The sequence below is a fragment of the Anser cygnoides genome, chromosome 6 (assembly GCF_040182565.1).
Source record: "Anser cygnoides isolate HZ-2024a breed goose chromosome 6, Taihu_goose_T2T_genome, whole genome shotgun sequence".
NCBI lineage: Eukaryota > Metazoa > Chordata > Aves > Anseriformes > Anatidae > Anser > Anser cygnoides.
In genome coordinates, this window is record NC_089878.1 from 32,179,447 (window position 1) to 32,200,635 (window position 21,189).

At 51.1% G+C, this 21,189-nt stretch overlaps 2 protein-coding genes across 4 annotated transcripts in view; both read right to left on the minus strand.

Moving 5' to 3' along the window:
* CFAP65 (cilia and flagella associated protein 65) overlaps nucleotides 1-20,240 on the minus strand; it is a 32,228-nt gene extending 11,988 nt beyond the window's left edge. The window contains exons 1-22 of one of the 3 annotated variants that reach the window (XM_066999346.1): nucleotides 20,126-20,240; nucleotides 18,684-18,758; nucleotides 18,187-18,341; nucleotides 17,377-17,479; nucleotides 17,195-17,271; nucleotides 15,875-16,041; nucleotides 14,371-14,493; nucleotides 13,530-13,675; nucleotides 12,169-12,391; nucleotides 11,564-11,829; nucleotides 10,844-11,044; nucleotides 10,045-10,407; nucleotides 8,908-9,045; nucleotides 7,740-7,985; nucleotides 7,096-7,320; nucleotides 6,249-6,401; nucleotides 5,517-5,682; nucleotides 4,215-4,343; nucleotides 3,067-3,292; nucleotides 2,119-2,247; nucleotides 1,715-1,891; nucleotides 1,296-1,362 (exon numbers count right to left, since the gene is read on the minus strand). In XM_066999346.1, coding sequence (XP_066855447.1) covers nucleotides 1,296-1,362; nucleotides 1,715-1,891; nucleotides 2,119-2,247; nucleotides 3,067-3,292; nucleotides 4,215-4,343; nucleotides 5,517-5,682; nucleotides 6,249-6,401; nucleotides 7,096-7,320; nucleotides 7,740-7,985; nucleotides 8,908-9,045; nucleotides 10,045-10,407; nucleotides 10,844-11,044; nucleotides 11,564-11,829; nucleotides 12,169-12,391; nucleotides 13,530-13,675; nucleotides 14,371-14,493; nucleotides 15,875-16,041; nucleotides 17,195-17,271; nucleotides 17,377-17,479; nucleotides 18,187-18,341; nucleotides 18,684-18,758 — 3,555 coding nt within the window. In that variant the 5' untranslated portion in view covers nucleotides 20,126-20,240. Of the gene's footprint in view, nucleotides 1-1,295; nucleotides 1,363-1,714; nucleotides 1,892-2,118; nucleotides 2,248-3,066; nucleotides 3,293-4,214; nucleotides 4,344-5,516; nucleotides 5,683-6,248; nucleotides 6,402-7,095; nucleotides 7,321-7,739; nucleotides 7,986-8,907; nucleotides 9,046-10,044; nucleotides 10,408-10,843; nucleotides 11,045-11,563; nucleotides 11,830-12,168; nucleotides 12,392-13,529; nucleotides 13,676-14,370; nucleotides 14,571-15,874; nucleotides 16,042-16,136; nucleotides 16,696-17,194; nucleotides 17,272-17,376; nucleotides 17,480-18,186; nucleotides 18,342-18,683; nucleotides 18,759-20,125 lie in introns of those variants that run through there. The other 2 variants (XM_066999345.1, XM_048079688.2) reach the window with 2 other exon arrangements.
* Nucleotides 19,224-19,706, minus strand: LOC136791072 (putative per-hexamer repeat protein 5). The gene has a single exon (XM_066999354.1). It carries the CDS (start codon nucleotides 19,704-19,706, stop codon nucleotides 19,224-19,226), a length of 483 nt encoding a protein of 160 aa, XP_066855455.1.
* Nucleotides 20,241-21,189: the final 949 nt, after the last annotated feature.

Here is a 21,189-nt window from a genome sequence, read left to right on the forward strand (position 1 = left end):
GGCCACCAAAGCCACTGGCAATGCAGCCAGGGAAGGTGTGTGCCCTATAGGCTTCTGGTACTCCAAAGCCTAATCCCTCACTGGCCAGCTGGTGAAATGCTGGCTGCCACTCTCAGGATTGTGCCAGGCAGGCAGAGCACAGGGAGCCCGTCCAAGGGCTTTGAGAGAAGGCACAGTTAAGCCACTGTTTGAACAGCTTGGTCAAAGGGTTGGATTTTCAGCTGACAACAGTCCTGAAAGAAAAGAAAAATAAAAGAGATGTGTGAACACAATGGTCTCATAGGAAACTTCAGAGACAGACAGGAAGGCTCAGCCGGGCATGAGCTGTGCCCGGCAGAGCACAAGGTGACTTTGACTCTAACTGACAGTTTGAGAGAGGGAGGGAGAGAGGCAAATTAGTTCCAGGCCTGAGGAAATGCCCAGGGAAAACACATAGCGGATCAGCTCGGGGATGCTTTAGCAAGCAGCGAAGCAGGGAGAATGAGTAGGAAGCGCCTCAGCTATTGGCAAGGAGAAAGAAGTGGGAGGACCAAGCAGGGATGCAGGGAGCACCTCCTGGGCCAGTGGGAGCAGCTGCCTCCATGCCTCCAGAGCCGGAGGATGCTCTGCCAGCCCTGTGCCAGCGCGTGTCCCCAGACGGCAGCCACTGCAGGCGGTACTTGTGGAGAAAAGCACCTTCCAAGGGGTTTTGAAGAGAGGAGAGAGCTGATGAGGTGGGGAGAATCAGGAAAACTTCATACGAGAGAAGCAGGATGGGCTGCACAGCTGAACTCCGGGATCACTGCACGGAAGAACTCACTGTGCAGCAGATGAAATGAGGGGAAGAAACAAAGAGATCCTGTCCGTGAGTTATACCTGAGTGTGGAAAACACACAGGGATGCTAAGACCCAGGAGGGCTGTTTTGGACTTTGTTTGGAGGAGGAAGCCATTCTGTACTAACACCACTGATACAATATACAGGTTATGAATATATTTAAAAATATATATATATATGTATCCATATATACACATATACATATCCTCTTGCAACTTGTGCTCTGGGGAAACCAGCAGATGCTACATCCGAGGGCCGTTTTGCCAATGCACTGCCCCAGCCCACTGTGCTGAAACCACGGGTTTGTCAGGACGCTGTTTTTATGTCTCTGCTTGGCCCTGTGTTACTGCCTGGACAGTGCAGGCTCCAGGGGGAGGCCAGAGCCTCCTTCCTGCCACCTAGCTTCTGGGAAAAATAACGGGTAATTCGGTCCCTACCTGCTGTTCTGCAAACAGAAGCAAGAGCTACCTGCTACCTTACCAGAATCTCATGGCCATAGGAAGCCTTCAGCAGGACGGGGAGGTGATCGGTGCCAATGAAGTCATGTCTAGCAGCACGAGAAGAGGAGAAAGAGAAAAACCATTAGCCACCAGCCTTGTGTCCATGGTGATAGAATCAGGGTCACACAGTACATTAGAGACAACTCATTTCCCTGCTAAAGAGTCACTGTTGCGTAAGGGCCGTAGAGAGAGGGAGCGGGACAGTTGTGCTTGGGTGGGAAAAAGTGATGCAATGTTGATTTTAGTCATACACCGATTTAGGAACCTGAGTTTCTAGGCCAAAGCCTTTAAAAATGGGCAAGTGGCATGTGAAGGGAAAGGATCTGGTATGGAAAAAGAGGGGATTCTGCTGTCCTGTCATGCGGCACGAGGCCCTGAAGTACAGATAGTTGCCATCACCTGTGTGAGAGCTGGACACATTCCTCCTGTCCTGGAAGAAGCTTCCCTGACTTTGGAGAAACAGTGAAGAGCTGGTTATCCTGAATTCTCATCTGGTGCAGCTCACGGGGGCTAAACTCGGCATCCTCTGCCCAGTGTTCCATGTCCATCTTCTGATCAGAAGGAAAGAGGAAGGCCCTAGGGATCCAGTCAGCAACAAGGACAGACAGCTTGCCCAGGGCCACCAGTCCAGCCAGGCTTCCCCACCCAGACCCACCAACGAACTCACCCACTGCCCCACAACACAAGCTACACCAATAAAATCCACCCCGTTAATATTCAGACATCTCACGGCCCCTCTGAGCATTTCCATATCCCCAGAGAGACCCCCGAGAGGAGGCTGGGCTCCGGCAGGCACTGCTTACCACTCCACGGGCACCATACCCTTGTTCACCAGCAGGAGCACCACCAGGCTAGGCTCTGAGCCTACCGGGGCAGCCCCAAAGTTGAAATCCACCATGAAAGGAGTGTACACTGGAGGGATCAAGCATGTGCTGGTTACAGGAGAGAAAGAAAAGATTAAATTGAGACAGGAGGAAGAGCTGGCAGGGCAGGACAGGGGAAAGGGTCGTTCTACACCATTTGCCTTCCTTATAATTCTTCCCTGACTTTATGTTGTTGGCCATTTTTGGAGAAAGGATCCTGGGTGTAAGGAATGCCTTTGGATTTTCTCCCAACTTTTATATATGACTAATGAGAGTGAGTGGTGTACATGGAGGATCTGAGAGTCCTGCTTAGCTGAGGCCTCTTTTTAGCTCCCAATTGCAAGGAACACACTGACATACTGCAACAGGTCTGGTGGAGGGCCACCAAGATGGCTGAGGACTGGAGCACATTACTTACAAGGAGTAACTAGAAACCTGCACTTGCTCAGCCTTACGAAGCAAAGGCTCAAGGAAGGAAACAGCATGAAGCTGCAACACAAGATATTCAAATTAGATATTAGGAAAAAACGTCCAGGAAAGTCCATCTTGGATTTGATGATCTTGAAGGTCTTTTCCAGCCTAAATGATTCTGGATGTGGTTTCTCCATCCTTGGAGATATTCAGCATTGAAATGGACAAGGCCCTGAGTGACCTGATGTAGTTATCCCCGTTTTGAACAAGAGGTTGGGCAAAGACTTCTAGAGATCCCTTGAAATTTAATTATTCTTTGTCTGTGCTGCTCCTCTCTAGGAAGGGAGAGAAGTGGAACAGCCTGCAGGAGCTAGAATAAAATAACAGAGTGCTATGCAGCAGTAAGCTGCCAAACAGGCCCACAGCCACAGCATCTACGTAGGGCTTGTGCTAGCAACCGAGAGCTCCTCATCTCACCTGTGCCTTGTAGGAACTCTGTACGTGAGCTCGCTGGGAGCTGGGTCTTGTTCCAAGTATTCATTCAGTTTGTCCAAGGAGAAAAGCCTCCAGAGGTACAGCGTGCTGACACCGCTAGCACTCCCTGCTGAACAGGCATCTGCGATGCAGAAGGCCGGGTAGACACCTGTTGCTTCTACGCGGCAGAGGGATTGTGGCTCTTCTTTCGTGCTTGCAAGATCCGGAGCTTGGGAGAGAAACACCACTAAGGGGCAGCTGTCCACGACAGCAGACCGGATAGACACGCTACCCGGGCCAAAGAAAGCACAGAACTTGCACACAGTCTTTTCTTTGGCAGCGTTTGAAAACCTCTGAACCACCCACTTCCAGCCATAACTTAAATTCTGCTTTTAGAAATCACCTAAAGTCTATGAATATGGTCCTTGTCAACAGGGTACTTTCACAGTTTAGTTCTGTGCAACTCCATGCTTTTTTTGGTTTAAGCCTACAGCCCAATCACTTTACCAAGCACCCCTTGTTTGCACACTGGGAAGAAAATAAACAGACAATATATATATATATATATTTTATGTTGTCTTCTCCATACCATCCATGTGGCATTGCCATTTTTTATTCTCCAAGGTGAAAACTCCTTCTCCAACTACTCCCTGCTTGTACAGATACTGCTCCTCACCTCTGAATATCCCTGCTGCCATTCTCCACGCCTTTCTAGTTCTAGTACTTTCTGTATCATACATGGACCAATCCAGACCTGTAAAAAGGACCCCTGCTACATAGGACTGGTTGCATGAAGTTCTCAGAATATATTTCAGGATATATCATAGGAAGCCATGGTTATGCAGAGGGGCACACAACCTTGTGAGCACAGCAGCAGGGAAGTTAGAGCTTTCCCTGTTTCTGTGCCTTGTGGCTCAATCATATGTAATCTAATCTAATCTAATCTATCATATCTAATCTCAAAAGGTGAAGCAAAAGGGAAACAGCATGCAGGATCTGACAAATTGCTCAGCACAGGGATTTCTGCATGTTGTGCTGTTACATTGGAAACTGTGCTGCACAGCCTGTCTGCAGCCTGTGCTGCCAAGCACAGTCTACTTGGCTGGGAGGGAGTGAATTTCTCCCCCTTCCCCAAAATGCCCATCTCTTACCTGTGGGGGTGCAAATATTATATTTGATTGACCAGGTGTAATGCAGCCGACGGGCTGGCCTGACCGATACTCTCACAAAAGCTTTTGACCTCGCAGGGATCGTCCCTCTGGAGGGTTCCAGCTCTAAAGCTGTGGGAGAAAAGAGGTGGCGTGAGCTCTTGGTACCACTGGTGTCTCTGACACCACACATGCATTCAGCACAGCTCCCCAGGCAGCCAAAGTGCAGAGAACTTCCCCAGAGGAGGCCCTCTGGAAAGGCAGCCGAAGGTTGGACTCCACCATTTCTTCTGGGAAGCCGCTTTGTTTAACTCCCTTCTCTGCTGGGAATTCACAACTTATTTCAAGGTCTCAGTTGGTCTAACTTCAATCACCAGGCTCTGAGGTTTGCTTTTTCCAGCAAGATAGAAGAGTCACCTGTAGCAAATCCCTAAGCAAAGCAGCAGGTGCTTCTCAATCACTGAGGGACCTGTTCTTTCAGCAAACATAAGATGTAAACCACACTCACACACAGGGCGAGTGACAGCGCACACCCTGCCTGCATTATTTCCAGAACCGCCCTCTGCCCTCCTGTGCACCTCCGTGCAGAAGCACCTTCACATCCTTTGCGCAGTGCAAGCACCAGCACCTGCCATCTTACCAGGGCTGCGCTAGGTGGCATAGCTCCCTCTGACTTCTGACTGATGTGCCTGGTCTCCACATCCCAGCGTCTGGGTAGCCTCCTTCCCACTGGGTTGTAAGAGGTGCCCATGCAGTGGGAATTCCCTCCAATGAGTCTCCCAGCATTTCTTCTCACTTATTTTAGCCAAATATATGTACTTCAAATTGGATCTTTAAAATGTAACAGTCTAATAGCCCATGAAAAACATTTTCTTCAGTCCTTAGTACATGTAGAACAAACACCGCTGCTTTGATTTTACTCAGAATTATGCACACACACACACACACACAGACAAAATTAACTTTGAGCAAGAAGCCAACACAGATATTTTTGATTAAGTCAGTGATGGGGATAGGAAGGTATGTGTGTTTCCTGAGAAAGGTTTTGCAAAGTTAACACGACACAGAAATGTTTCTAGCACTTGCACAGTACAAAATAAGCTGTTTTGCTGTACCCTCACACAGATTGCCTCATGTCCTCTCAAGCATACTTTTACCTCTTAAAATATGGTTTCCTTAAGGTGCTTATGACAATAGTTGCATGTTAGCCAGCAAGCAGCCCAACCTCTACGTTCATACTAGTGTGATTTTGCAGAAAAGAAGGGAAGACCACGGCCCCATTCCAAGCTAATTCTCCCACAGTACCCAGTGGATCGCTGCAGACTTCCTCAGGGTCACAAGGCCTGGTGATCAGTTGTTCCACGCTGAGGATGAACTTCAGAGAACAGATGCCATCATTCAGCAGTACGATGCTGCAGCTTTGCAGGTCACCAACCAGAACATTTCCAAGGTCCAGGTGCTCCTTTAGTGCCTGGAACACAAGCCCACCATGCAAAGGTCACTGTTACACAGAGTGAGCAAGTGTGGTCACTGCTCAGCTCATCACTGTGCTGATCCCTTGGCACACAACACACAGTGTAAAGAGCTCCCTACTTTGTGCAGGGCCTCGCATGTCCTAGGAGATGCTGGAACAGGGCTGCAAGGGACTCCAAAGGCTTTCTCCTAGCGTTATTTGGGCTGCTAGCTGGGTAGGATGCAACATGTTAGGGGCTGTGAGGACACTAGCTGGCCAGCTGCACTTGGCACAAAGGCTGCCAGTGTGTCTCTGTCTGCCAGCCCCTCCATGACTGCACCAAAAGCCCTCCTCTCTTTTAGCTGGCAATCCACTTGCATGCAATTTATAGTGACTAAACATCTCTGAGACCTTTCTATCCAACTGCCCAACATCACTGACATTGGGAATTGACTTACAAAATATTATTTTATTTAGCTCTGGTTCCTTAGGAAACCTGCCTGAAAATTAAGGCAGCTGCACAGATCTGTGGACTATCCCAACCCAGTCCCCCTCCTGCTACCCAGTGGGTCCCAGTTCCTTACCCTGATGGTGCCCAGTGCTCCCTCCCCAACAATCCGTAAGGTATAATGGACGCTTTTGGGAGACGCAGGGGCTGGGCTTTTCCAGCTCACGAACACCACAGCTCGCAGGAGATACTTGGTCACCTTGTCAGGAGTAAAAGTCCATTCCTGAGCCTGGAATTACAAGAGGGAAGGAGAGAGCTCACAGAAGCTCCAGACCAGAGCCAATGGTCTGGAGCTCCTGGCATTCAATGCAGAGCCCTTTCCTCCACTGCAGTGATCTACAGAGAGCACTGGAGACATTCACTTCAGTCCTCCATCACCTCTGTCTGTGTCAGAGGCTCATATTGATGGCTCACAGGAATGCACATTCAGATCTTCAAAGTCAGCCCTTGGAGATCTGTTCATCCTCACTACTCTTAAAAAGCACTCAGGGAATGCAGTAAAGATTTAGAACCTGAGTTTACAGGTAGAAGAACAGCAGAAGAACATAACGAACTCTCCTGTGTTCTCATTCGTCCTCCATCTATTAATATATCCAGGTGCAAAACACAGTTGTTGCTGTGTGGTTACCCAGACCCACCCAGAGTCCCTCTTTAAAACTCATTATCATTATCTAGTCCCTGTTTAAAACTCATTTGGTCTTGTAGTCAAGGAGGATGTCATCACGTTTGGGCAAATCCAGATCATGGGAAACCGCAGAACTGCAGATTTTGGCTAGCAACCCAAGCTAAGACACAGACAAGGGGATATTCTCCCAGTTTGGCATTAATGACCAAACGATCAGCAGCCCTCATATTTCTGCTCTAAACACTCCACAGCTGCATTGCAGAGAGCAAAATACAGTTTTGGTAGAACCTGAACTTACCATGGCTTCACAGGGCTGGAGGAAGCCTGTGGCTGGCCTGACAGACAGGACCTTGCTGTCAGACTGCTGGATCTTCCATGTGAAGGCCATGGGCAGCCTTGTGCAGTTCTTTATGGTGTACATACGGGTCGAGGAGGTCCCTTTATAGATGGGCTTGAAGTATAGATTCCCATCACCTTCTAAGAGCAAGAGAAGGGACTCCGCACAGCTCCTGATGGCAATCTCCTGTGGAATTCAGAGAAAAGTAACAGACCAGAAGTCTCAGCTGACCTCTGGATGGACCTCGCAAAGATATTGTTCCTTCCAAAAAGAAAGCAAGAACAAACTGGGGCTGAAGGAGGACAGGAAGGACTCTGAAGTGGGCTGCCAAGGAGGTCCCTGAGCACAGTATAGCGCATTACAGGTGACAGAGACCCAAGGAACAAGGGGTACAGGATGTCTGGCATCGCAAGCATCTTCTATATGCAATGTGGATTCCCACCTTAAATGCTGAAAGTGTTCTTTCATTCCTATTTCCAAAGAGAAAAATCCAAACTAACCATTAGGAGATATAACAGGTGTCACAGTGCAAGTCACTGATAAAAAAAAAAAAAGAGTACAAGGGAAGAAACCTTTCTTACCAGCTTCTACTTCCCTCTCCCTACCTTGGTGTATCCAGGACAGGAGTTCAGCTGCAAGGGCAGGACATGCTGCTGTGAGATCGTGTTAACTGGGTGAGTGGAGAGAAAGAAAATCTGGTGGCCTCCTGGAATGACGTGTCCTGAGTGGGGCTTGACCAAAACAGAGGGACAAGCAGTTTGGTTCACACTGAAGGTTATCAGTGAGGGGCCTGTGTTCAAGAGCAGAATACTGCAGTAGGTGTCAGTGTCAGAAGCCACGGGAGGAAAGGTCTAGAAGAAAAAAAGCAAAAAGGGTTGTTTGCATTAGGCTTAGAAAGCCAGCTTAAAGAAAAAGCTTTTTTTTTTTTTTTTTCCCATTGAATTCCAGGTTTCAATAAGCACCATCCTGAGCCTGTGGAGAACTCTGTAACTGCTTCTCTTCAAGGAAAGGAAGCAAATCACCCAAGGGTACACAATGTATAGTCTTTTCCCTTCTCACCTTTCATACATGCGTGTGACTAATGAATATACTTTCCATTATGCAAGGCTTTCTGTGCCAATAAGTAAGCTCCTTGCTGGGACCTGCAGTCTCTGCATGTATAGTAATCTCTTGGATTAAGAAATCCAACAGGCTGGAATTTGCTCCAGTTCATGCATATCAGGTGCAGGCTGTGTGCCCTGAACTAGGTGAGGAGATTTTCTAAGAGGTTTTTAAGACTCTTCTTACTTCCCAGGATCAGAGCTCACTTTACCTCACAGAATCAATACTTTGTTGTGCTACAAATACATCAACAAGAGACAGGAAAACTTCCACTCCACCTTGCAAGCCACTTCTCTTCCAGAAGCATGGATTCTGTGAGATGCTCTCCACTTGTGTAAGTGTGTGCAGAGTGTCTGAGGCACCTAAGAAGGGACTAAGCACCCTTGTCAGTGCCTACATCCACTTCCAATAGGAAGGAAGGAGAACCCAACAGCTCTCCTCTCAGAGCTGATGAGATGCTCAGTGCAAGCTGTCACACTGGGGGCTGGGAAGATAACACAGGAGAAGGGGCATCCTACTTCTGTCCCAAATCAGGAGCCTCCACACCATCATAAATCACCTAAGTCACATCTTAGGTTGGTGCAGTGGGGCACAAGGTGGAAAGTTCAGAGGTAAACACTGAGCATCTCTGCAAAATCCAAACTTCTTTAAGTACATCAACCCGTCACGCACCTTGGGGACGTCAAGGATGTACTGTGGGATGAAGTGTTCCCGTTCTGCTTCGAACGTGTGCGCCCTCAGCCTGACAGTCAGGCACCAGGGCGGGCAAATGGTGGCATCCTCCTCGATGTTGCTGTACTGCCTCAGAACCTGCAGGCACACGAGAGACAGAGCTGAGTGCACGTGGGAAGGAAGTGTGGCAAGGTGCCTACAAGAGCAAGTACCATCGCAGGCAGCAGTTTGCTTCACTGACACCCCTGGGCCTGAGGAACTGACTTCTTCAGGGAAGGACTGGCTGGTGCAGGATGAGGAACGTGAGTGCTGTTCTTCCAAACAGCTACATTTCAGAGCAGAGAGACCACTGAGTGACTTTTGAGCAGAAGGGTCTCTCCAAGCTGTTCTGTGATACCACAAGGGTTGCCTTAGGGAAGGAGTGTCTACAGACCCTCTTGTGCAGCTTGAGATATGTGCAGATCCCAGAGTTAGCACTTTACAGGAAGTCACTGAAAACAAGCATTCATCCTTTACCTGAGCCCATAATACTCCTGACTTGAAGATTATTCCCAGATACCCATTCAGTCAGCAGCCTAACGAAGATCTCCCTCCTACCAGGCAGCATCCTACCACGGAGCATCCTCATTTTAGGATGCTAACACTCCTGTGACTGCAACTTCGTGAGGTGTGAATCCCACATCACACGGGAAGAGAGGCCGCAATGATGCACAGTGCCATCGCGTGCAGTGCTCTTCTTGTGGAGGCCCAGACACAAACAAGTTACTGCCCATCACCCCGGCCGCAACACCCATCCTTTTGCAGACTGCCGTCCACAATATCAGTTCAGTTATTCATAGCAATTTCTCCTTCAGCAAAGCGTGCGTTACTTCACATTCACTACACAGTAAGAGTAATCACAGCTGTCTATACGCATGAGCTATGGCTTGTTTTGCTGATTTATCTCTGCCAGGACACAGACGAAGGAGAAATGTTAACCCACCAGTGTATTGCGGCAGTGGCCACAGGATCTTAGAAAGGATGCAGGTTTGCTAAATTCAACATGAAAGGCTCCATTCGAATTTTAACTCCCGAAAAGGTCTGCAAAGTCTCTTGCTAATCCCTCACCTGAATCTGGTGCTAGTAATTTCTACTAACCTTGTAGAAGGCAAAGCCTTCCAGCTCTGCCGCATAAAGGCTGTTGAGCTGAGTGGGCTGGAAGAGGACACGGAAGGCTGAAGACTTCAAAGGCGGGATGTCACAGATTTCGGGTGTCACCTGGAAGGCACTGCTGTGGCTTGGAGTCCAGGCAACAGTGATCTTTCCTTTGGTGTGGTTGGTCACACAGAGAGGAAGCGGTTCTACCTTGTGGAGCGGCACACAGCAACCAAAATCATACTCCCTGGGGCTGACACTAACATGGGGGGGAAACAAGGCCAGGTCGCTGCTTATGCCATCATAGAAATACTCAGTCATGGAGCTGGCTTCAGTGTATTCCTTGGGGGGCTTGTCCAGTGGGATCTGCAGGATTGAAAGGTCTCAGTGTGAGCAGGGAAAATGTGCCTGTGGGAGACAGAAGGCACTAGAGTCCTGACTGCCTTCGTGAGCAAAAAAACATGCAAAATGCTCTTCAGTAACAGTTCCCAGGACAGCATAAAGTCTAGGCTTTAAGGATGCTTCCATTTGCAGCCAATCCTCACTCTGAAGCTGCACGTGGCAAAAGAAGCCCCCGTGACTGAGCTAAAGCCAGACAGCAGCTTAGCAGCAGAGCCTTGGTAAGACCCAACCAACGCAGATATTGTTAGTGTGTGCTGGGAACATTACCAGCAGAGACGCTAAGGAGGTCAGGGTGGCACCTGCAAGTCCTTCTAGGTCTGTCTAGCCTGTGCAACAGAAGCCCAGCCTCTGCAGAGAACAGCACTGGGGCATCTTAAACTTCGGGGAGGGCAACTCTTACCTCAGGAGGCAGCATGAGGGCTCTTTTTTCATCCATCTGCAGCATCCCATCCTTCAGCATCGCACTCAGGATATCAGGGGGATAGAAGGTCAGCCCCCTCACCATATTGGTTCGAAACCAGGAGAGATGTCTTGCCTGTAGGATGGCTGGCTTAGCTGTGTCTGAATGGCAGGTACCAAAGAAGTCCACATACAAGGGTCCCTGGAAAAAACACCAGAAAGGTTTGTAAGAAATAAGCTGCCGTTCTGTGATCGCTTTGAACGTTACACTAGCCTAGCACCTCACTCCCAAAAGCGTGCTTGGGAAAGCCTTAGAGTCTGCTCTCTTAGACTGCCAGTTACTTTCTGTCTTGATGTGGCCCAAGAACTTTGAGGCAATTGGAAGGAACGCTGAAGGCACTCCGTGCACAGCTGTGCAGCAAAATATCACTTGGATGCTTAAGTGGACACGAGACTCTGAGGACGTACCTCACCTCACTCCCCCTGCCACCACCCTGCTCCTGCAGGTACTACTGTGCCTGTCCACATCAGCCCCCTACTGATGAGAGGAACCTGCACCATGGAGAGTCTGCCGAGCAAGAGCCCAGGACGGGCATCATTGTAAATGCAGTGGGAATAGATTTCCAGGGGCTGCTAACTGAGAGGGGCCGGCCCTGGTGGGTTACACTGGGAAAGCCCTCTGAGCTGTCAGAGCTCCGATACCACCCTTTGCCTCTCGTACCTGATGGTGGACAAGGCACACCACTCGGCGGTGATAGCTGATGGGGTGAGCAGGTCGGAAGGTCACCTTCAGTGCTCGTGTTGTTGTGCCCTCCAGGACGCCGCAGGGGTGATCCAAAGAGAAGACACTCCCCCTGCCATCAATATCAAACTGGTAGTATGCAGGGACATCTGAGATGTTGCTGATTTTCAGTATCTGCATCGAACTTTCCCCAAGATTGATCCAGTCGAAGTCCACAGAGAATTGGTGCAAGGACACCAAAGGACCTAGAACAAAAACGTGCAAGACAGATCTTGGACCTGTCATATCTCCTTTCTATCAGGATGTCACAAACCACTGCTGCGCCTAACTGATCTCCCCAAACTGGAACGATCTCATTAGCAAACCCACCAGTCCTAGCACACAGCTGGATATTCACTTCCAACAACTTTACATCCGTCTCAGGCAAATATAAACTTCAAAGAGTGCACCAGGGACAGCCTGGATGGCAGCAGAAGGTAAGTCTATGACTGAGGGTTATGACAGTCCTTCTCCAGGCATTAGCCCTTTCCCTTCAGGGCTGGGAGGAAGGCGGAGAGGAACGTGAAAGGATTTCACTGTGATACCTTTACATGAGCCAACCACCTTCAGAACGGTCTGCTGGAGGCATCCAGCCGATATAATGGTGAAATAATCGGTGCTGTGCTCTCCTACTGTCCGTGGCTGAAATCGTATGCACAAGACCAGCTTCCCTTTGGCAGGCACAACACTGTGGGACACATCGCAGGAGAAGACATGATCTTGGAGCAGAGGGTCTTTCGCTCTTTCTATCCTACACGGTGCATCAACCTGCAAGCAGAAAAGAAATAGGTTAACACAGGAACCCACAAGAGCGAGGACGGTGTCGTTCTGTATGCAGAACACTAATCAGTAAAGAATTGCAGCTTTTAGCACAGGCCAACATCACCAAGAACACCAAATCTACTGTGGCGCAGCACAGAAACACTGTGCAGACACATGCAACCCAGTCCTGCTGGGGCACTATGGGCAGCAGGCTCCCACCATATGCTCAGAAATCAGCGGGCTGCAGCAAAATGTCCTGGGGAACTCTAGGGATAGAGTGTCTCTCCTGCTAGGAGGGGGGGTGAAGCTGACTCAAGGTGTCCTCAAGGGCCAGTGTAGCCAAAGTGGCCGCAGCGGCCAGGAGAACAGGCAAGCAAATAGCTTATTTCGTTCCATCTACACTCCCTCTTCATCTGGGGATTTTCTTTTCACAAAAAAAAAAAAAAAAATTAAAAAAAAAAAAGAATGATGCTGTAACTCCGTCCTCTTGCCCCTGAAAGAAGGTCCTGATTCTTAGCTGGGTATGCTGGGCACTGCTGCAGAATGAATGACAGTATTACAAATGATTAAGCTTTTGACACTCCTAGGTTTCATAGTCTTTTGAAGACCCAGCACTGCTGTCACCCATGCCAGCAGTCGGAGTGCACCCAGCCTTTAAGGGGTCTGGAATGGGCTGAGCTGGCACATAAACAAGGTTCTCAAATGCAGCCCATTTGACTCAGAGCAATTTGCCAGGCTGCAGCCCACTGAGGACACCAGAAGGTCTATCAGCTGCCTGGGACACATGCAGACCAATTTGAGGCGGCCACAACTGCCACGCAGGACTGATGGGCATGGCCGGTGTGAGCAGGAGAGCTGCAGGAAGGACCGCAGCGGCTGCCTGATCTGCACCAAGTGCAGTGAGAAGCAGGCAGGAGCTTCCATACCGTGCTGCAAATGAATGAGTTACTAGTGTCGTAGCTGGAAGGCAGAGGGCAAGGGTGAATGGCCTTGTTGGCGGTGGAAGGTTCATCATTTCTGCTTTGTTCCAACTCCCACTTGGGCTATTTTCACAACATTAAGGGATATTCTCAGAACCACATCCCCCAGGGAAACATGCCAGCATGTCAACCTCTTACAAGAAGTAGTCTCCCTCTCCACATACCACAGACAAGTTGAAGATTTCTACACACTTCTCCACTGTAGTGCCCACTGGCACGGATCCAAAGCACAGCACGTCCCGAAACTTCCCAGGCTTTACACCTTCATACTGTTCCCCTGGCACATTCACCCGCAGGTAGGGGTATTTGGCTGTTAAAGAAGATAATACACTGCGTTAAGAAAGCGTGGTGGAATCTCCGCCCTTGGATATTCAACTCTCAATTAGACAAGCCTCTAATTAACCTCAGATAACTCTGAGGTTGGATCTGCCTTCAAAGCTGGCCCTGCTTTAAACCAAATGAGCTCCCTTCCGACCTCAATTTACCAAACAGAGTCACATCTTTTCTTTGTCAGTGGCCGTATAAGGCACTTCAGGCACAGGCTTGTTAATGAAACCATTGTGGTTATTCCAGATTATAGCCTGCTCGCATCCTGAAAGCTTTAGAATATCCCTCTGTCTCTCTGGCTGGCAAAGACAGCCATGAGAAACTGAGTGCAGGAAGACAAGGAGTTCCTGGAGGTTTTTCTGTTCCACCAGTGAACTCATCTCATTTCTTCCCATCTGCTGGTTTAAGCAGGGAGCAGAAACGTCAGTTTGGCCAAAGCATGCCACGGGGCACGTTAGACTCTGTTGTCTCTTCAGATCACACTTCCAAACCGACAACAGTCTATTAGAGAATTTCACAGGCCACTTTCAAACCGCGGGCTTCATTTGCTCATCAGTGGGTGAGCCATCTACGGCCCAAGCCTGCGAACGCAGTAGCCTCCTGCATCCCTGCGGAATGCTGTTTCGCGGTTAGGGACAATACACATTACTTTGAGTACTACTTGCACAAATGACTCACCCCGGGCTTTTAGCTGGAGAGTCCTCTTTAGTTTCTCTTCACCTCCAAACCAGCAGGTTGCTGCCACGTCACACACCACAGCCACCTTGGGCTGGAAGACCACCTTGATCGTGCACTCATCACCTGCAGACAGCATGCCGTGGTCAGGAATCATGTAGAAAGGGCTTGGCGTCTCCCAGGCAAACACAGTGATGAGATCACTAGCAAAGAGAGACATTTGAAGATGAATGAAACCTTTGCTGCCTGCGCAATCGTGCAGAGGATGGGCCTTTCCCAGTGGGTTGCTCACTGAGGATGTTAAGCAACCAGTGTTGAACGTCAGAACCCCTCACGCATCCCGCCAAATATGTGATGCTGGGAAGGAATTTGTCTCTAATGCCTGTAAATGCTGTGTTTACGCTTTAATTAATCTTTGCCGTTACATCCTAGAACTTAATTAATGGCCAAAAAATCTCTCAGCCTCATCATGTGACAGCACACAAATCAGCTCCGGAATGAAGCATATGCTTTTCCTGTATCTACATTTGCTGCTACTTAACTCCAAATGAACATTTGTTCCTCTGTTACATGCCCAGGTGAGACGAGAGGACTGAACTCTTTTCCTAACACCTCATTCAGTTCTCCTCCGGAGCAAGCTCGCTCTGCTTGTTCGATTTGTGCAAAGAACATGACATAACACTGGCTTTTATATTATATTGATCCTAAGCAGTGTGCTGCTCACCATCCATATCCTCTACCACCCCAGGTCCCTCAGTGCAAGTGATTTCTCAAAGGAGAAAATGACTCATTTGAAATGGTTTCTGGCTGATCCCTTGCTCTGCTGAAGGTACATGTGCCCGCTGACTTTCCACCCTCATAACCACATCAACCGAACATTTTGGGCAGCGCAGGCTATTTTTCAGCTAGTAAAAGGTATTTTGCTCTCACTGTCACTCACCGTAAATGTTTTGAAGTACACCTCCTTCTTACCTGCAAACTTCTCCTCTGCTTTCCTATTTATAAAACTGCTTCAATTAAAACAAGACAGTCCTTGCTAACTGGGAGCATCTTTGCTCCTAAAGGATGAGTCCAAACCACAGAATCCTGCCGCTGCTTAGAGGCCAAGTCACAGAAAGACTAAAATGTTTCCAGCTGGTATTTCATCTCTCCCTGCTCTTGTGGGCATGCTGCCTTTGATTAAGCAGAAGCCCGGGCCTTTCCTGTGGACACGGGATGTTCTCTGCGGGACACTTGCTGGTCACTGACTATTTCCTGCGCATGAATGGTTCTCAGAGCACGCTGGAATCAGACAGATGCGGAATGCCAAGATGTGCCCGCAGTGAGATCTGGTCTGTACTACCACCTCTGCTGCCTTTTCTGCTCCGATCTCAGAGGAGGCAGGGGTCTGCTGACCGCTAAGACAGCCAGAAGATCTAATAACAACTGAAATGAGCTGAAAGCCCGAGAAGGTAGCCAAATATCTGACAAAACAGAAGGAGGGCCTGCTCAGCCACACGTCACTCACCCAATATTGCGCACGGTGAACGTTGTCTCCGTGACACTGTGGACGGCACAGACGGGCAGCTGGACAGTCGCTGGGAAGGACAGACACGGGCGCGGAAGCGTAGCACGCAGGGTGACAGAGAACTCGCCCTCGGCCTTCCTAAAGCAGATGCTGTCTTCGTAGTCCCTCTGCACAGAAGAGCGAAGGGAGACAGCAGTTAGATGGGGGTCCCTCTTGCAGGTACTGCAGCTCCTCCAGCGAACACCCGTCACCCGACCCTCACCTCTGGGAGGCTGTTGGGAACAAAAACATCTGTGAGAGGGGCACCAGGGAAAGCTTCTGTGCTGGAGAGAGAGCCTGTGAAGCACTCCGAAAGGAAGGCATTCAGGCACGCTCCTCACTGTGTCAGGGAGCACACGAACACCCTCTGAGAGTGCAGTTTGAGGCCACATTTGTTTCACCCGAGTGGTTTTGATGCAGATTGATAGTTTCAGTGTTTTCAAGCTCCCAGTTCAGGTTAACTGAAGCATGTGCAGCCTCTCCTTGATCTCCACCAGCACAGAAATATCAGTCCTCGATTAAGTGCCTTGTCAGCTAGAGACCTAAGCAGATAACACACAACTTAAAGATGCAGCGTTGACAGCACCGTGTACAACTAGCCCCAGGGCATCTGCTGGCCAGCTAAGACAGAAGAAATTGTCAGATATGTGTCTTCCATGCTCCCCCCCATCCTCACTCCTCCTGGGCACCACTTTTACAGGTATGGAGAGACCTCGGGCACTGCAGCACATGCGGTGATCCCTCTGAGAAAGCAAGTCTCCTGCTCTAGTGATTGATGTGGTACAAACTATCTGCTGGAAATGGAGCGAGGCCAGCAGCTTATTTTACAAGGAAAACACTCCACAGTCAACAGAAAAAAATCAAGATACTAAGAGACCAAGGTACAGGGCCCCACCCAGTGATCACACTCTGGCCAGGACGGAGATACACTTCACAGGCATGTAGCTGTGGACACGAGCCAGAGGCTGACATTCAGAGCAACACAGACACCCGTCACAAGCTGAAGACCAAGAAAAGGGGCCAGTAATAAGAATCATTGCTGCCAAAAATTAAGCTTAAAAGGGAGGTCCTTGAAGTATCCCTTATAGAAAATCATCTATCCCTTGTAGAAAATCCCTTACAGAAGATCATCAGCCTTTCAATTTACAAGACAGGGGTCTCCTGTGACATAGCAGAGGGTGAATCCCTCAGCCTAGGTACTGCACTAAAGCCAGCCAGCTGAGGCTCCCTGGGATCAAACCAGGGGCAGGCAGTTCAAATAGGGTTGGTTATCTTACTGACATGGTGGGAGGCAGCACGCGAAGACCTGGGAACGCTTTCTGTGTTTCTACACTAGAACCTCCCCTAAGGACAGGTTCCTGCAAGTGAAAACAAGCCAGAAAGGATAAGAGAAGCAGAGGCCCCTTGCCCCCACGGAAGCCAACCTGAGCACTGAGAGCAGCTTTGATGTTTTGCCACTTTACCTTCTCAGTGGGCCGGAAAATGATGGGCAGAGTTAAGGACATACCAGGGCTCAGAGCAATTGGCTGCGGGAAAACAGTGATGAAGAACCGCGTGGAAGGACACCTAGATAATGAAATCAAAACAAGAGATTTTGTCTGATGCCATACAAACGACATTAATTTAGCAGAAAAGAGAATAAAGTATCAAAAGGCCCCAGCAACGCCACCCCCCACTATCAGAAGGAACTTACAAACCCGACCCCAAGGTCACTTAGCAAATCAGCAAAAATAGGAACAGAACCCAAGTGTCCTGAAAACTGATTCCCACCTCTAAATACCTACCCCTTCCTAGAACAATATTTTACATTCCCAGGCCGTGTAGCGTGAGCCAAACACTTGCTAAGGGCAGAAACATTTGAGGCTCAGAGCAGGCAGTGCTCCGTAATCCCACAACAGGGAGTGCTGGAGTCCCGACATCCAGTGGGACTCCCGGGAGCAATGGTTTCAGGACACACTAGTGACGGGCTGGCACACATCCACAATTAAAATCTCACTAGACTGGAAATGCCTCACAGACAGAAGTATCAGCAAAACAGAATTTTAAAAAGGCATTTCATTTAAAATACTCCTGCCAGGAACAAGGGCTGTGCATCTGAATTAGCATGTTTCTGTCCGGCCACGCCAGCGTGCGTGCGCTGTTTGCAGCACACAGCCCAAGGGAAGGGGGGCAAACGGATCTGAGAAAAGGCGCTAAAGTGATTGACGGAGCAGGAGGGATGAAGACGCAGCGAGAGCGTGAGGAGGAAAAGGAGAAGGAAACTTGCCACGCACCTGTAGCTCAGCTTCTGGGTTTTCTCGTGAACATTTTTCAAGATCAGATGTTTGATCGTCTCTTTTCCAAGCTCCCAGCCACGCCACCTGAGTGTTTCCGCCACTTCAATGCCCCAGAATACGCCTTTCTTCTTCCTTCCCTTTCTTGCAGACAGCTTAGGGAGTTGCAACAGGCACATGAGCAGTTCGTGAAGGAGGGAGGAGAAATCACGCAAACAGCTGTTTCCCTGCGCTAAAAGTCTCTGACTCTGGCAAAGGGTGGGAAGAGCCACCCCGTGGAAAAGCTCCAGGAGTCACCCAAAGCCCTGTCGGGGACTCCAGGTCTGCTCCGTGAGTCCAGAGGGGACACCTCCCGGCCGCAGCCCAAACAACGGGTGCTGAAGGATGTCACGAACTAGGGAAGCAAAAGCTATTTTTTTTGTTGTTGTTTTTCTCCTCTTTCCTTCTCTGCCAGTAAACCCACCCATGACCGCGGCACCCTTTGCTCCACCACTCACCTTCCTGACACAGCCACAGTGCAGCTTCTGAACTGAGCCCGAGTTTGGGGGCTCCCCATGCACTTGAGCAAGCATCTGAAAGACGAGGGGAAAAACTCTGCACGTGCTGCTCCAGCACCCAAGCAGCCTTTGCTGCCAAGCCCTGAGAGCTCTCTGGGTGCCTCAGCTCCTCGAAGGGCACAGGCTGTGCTGCAGCACCCCCAGCAACGCCCCCATTTTGCTAGCTGAGCTGGCACAGCAGGGCTGGCACCGCTGTGCACTCAGCAGCCCCCCGGCACTGACCACAGCCCCCCGACCCCGTGGGGCCGCGCTCTCCTCGGGCTCTCACAGCACAGCCCTGCCCGGCCCACGGTGGCCCTGCTCAGCCCGGCAGGGTGAGGCTGTGCCCTATAGCCCTGCTGTATGGCCGCCGCAGCCCCATACAGGTGCCTGCAGAGTGCTCCCTGCAGCGGGGCGCTGCCCAGCTCCCCGTGCTGCAGCGCAGCCCCAGTCCATGGAGCCTGGCCCCGATCCCAATTCCAATCCCAATCCCAACTCCGATCACAAACCTGATCCCAATCCCGATTCCAGCCCTGATCCCAACCCCAATTCCAATCCTGATCCCAACTCGATCCCAACCCTGATCCCAGTCATGATCCTGACCCCGATCCCAATCCTGATCCCAATCCCGATCCCAATTCCAAACCCAATCCCTATCCCAATCCCAATTCCTATCCCAATCCCGATCCCAACCCTGACCCCAATCCCGATCCTGATCCAGATTCCAATCCCAATCCCAACCTCAATCCTAACCCTGATCCCAATCCCGATCCCAACCCTGATCCCAGTCATGATCCTGACCCCGATCCCAATCCTGATCCCAATCCTGATCCCAATTCCAATCCCAGTCCCTATCCCAATCCCTATCCCAATCCCGATCCCAACCCTGACCCCAATCCCGATCCTGATCCCGATTCCAATCCCAATCCCAACCTCAATCCTAACCCTGATCCCAATCCCGATCCCAACCCTGATCCCAGTCATGATCCTGACCCCTGATCCCAATCCTGATCCCAATCCTGATCCCAATCCCGATTCCAATCTCAATCCCAACCTCAATCCCAACCCTAATCCCAATCCCGATCCTGACCACAATCCCAATCCTAATCCCGATCCCGATCCCGACCCCAATCGCGATCCCTATCCTGATCCCAGTCCTGATTCTGATCCCAATCCCAATCCCGATCCTGACCACAATCCCAATCCTGATCCTGATCCCAATCCCAATCCCAATCCCAATCGCAAACCCTATCCTGATCCCAGTCCTGATCCTGATCCCAATCCCAATCGCGATCCCTACCCCGATCCCGATCCCAATCCCACTCCCTACCCCGATCCCAACCCCGACCCCAGCCCACCAATCCCGCCCCCTCCCCGTCCCGTCCCGTCCCGTCCCGTCCCACCTCCGCTCCCCGCCCGCGCCGCCCCGCCGCGGCCCGCAGCCGTCCCGCCGCCGTTGCTGCGGGCACCGCGCGCGGCCTCCTCGCCTCCCGTGGCAACGACGGCGGCCGCCCGGGGTCAGCCCGCGCACGGGGGGCGGCGGGGGCCGGGGCCGCCAGGGGGCAGCAGGAGGACGCGCATGGGGGGCTACGGGGGGAGCTGGGGCGTGAGGGGGCGGGGGGGGGGGGGGCAGGGGGGAGCCCAGGGGACGTGGAGGTGAGGATGGGTCCTGGAGGACGAGAAGCTCGTGGTGCTGGCAGCAAGGGCTGCGGTGAAGAACTGCAGGGGTCCGGGATGGAGGGGGCGGCTGTGGGGCTCAGGGGTGGGATGCTTTGGGGGCGTGGGGTGCAGAAGGCCGGGGAGCACTGGCGTAGGGACGGGGGAGCCCCTCGGTGCGGCCAGGTCACCCCCTGGAGCACCAGTGACCCGCATAACAGGTGCCAAAAGTCACGGGGCTGAGGCTGGTGAAGGGGCGGGGGGGCGCAAGCCAGGCAGCCGTATGGGCACAAACCCACGGGGTATCCCGGGTACCAGTCCCGTGGGGCAGCACCACCACCGTGGGTCACCCCTACATCCTCCCAGGATGTCCCTCGAGGTGCGGGAGGCCCTCGTGTCCCCGGTGGGGACACCCAGACAGCCCCCCGGGGGGTGTTAGCGGCGGCGTGGCGCAGAGCAGGGCTGGCAGGAGGCGATGCAGCTTTAATGGCGTTTGTCTGCCTTTACAACGTGAGTCATCCGGCTAAGCAGCCGTAAATCAGCACCCCAACTCCTCCGGCATCCATTGCGTCCCCTCCTCCGCCCCCCCCCCCAGCGCTGGACGAGTGCCTGGCTCCTGCAGAAACAGCCCCATAAATAACAGCCGCAAAACAAACCCTCCTGCGGCCGCGGAGGGCCCGCGCGCGGCAGGCGCGAGACGAACGCCTCCCATCCATCACTTTAATGGTTGTACTCTGGAAATTAAACCTGTCAGGGCCCGTCAAGGTGAACGGTTTCGAGTCTGTGACATCCCCTCAGCTCCCCTCCTCCT

Bases quoted from the DNA above. Each gene is read 5' to 3' on its own strand.
- LOC136791072 (XM_066999354.1), bottom strand. From the start codon at position 19,706: ATGACTGGGATCAGGGTTGGGATCGGGATTGGGATCAGGGTTAGGATT.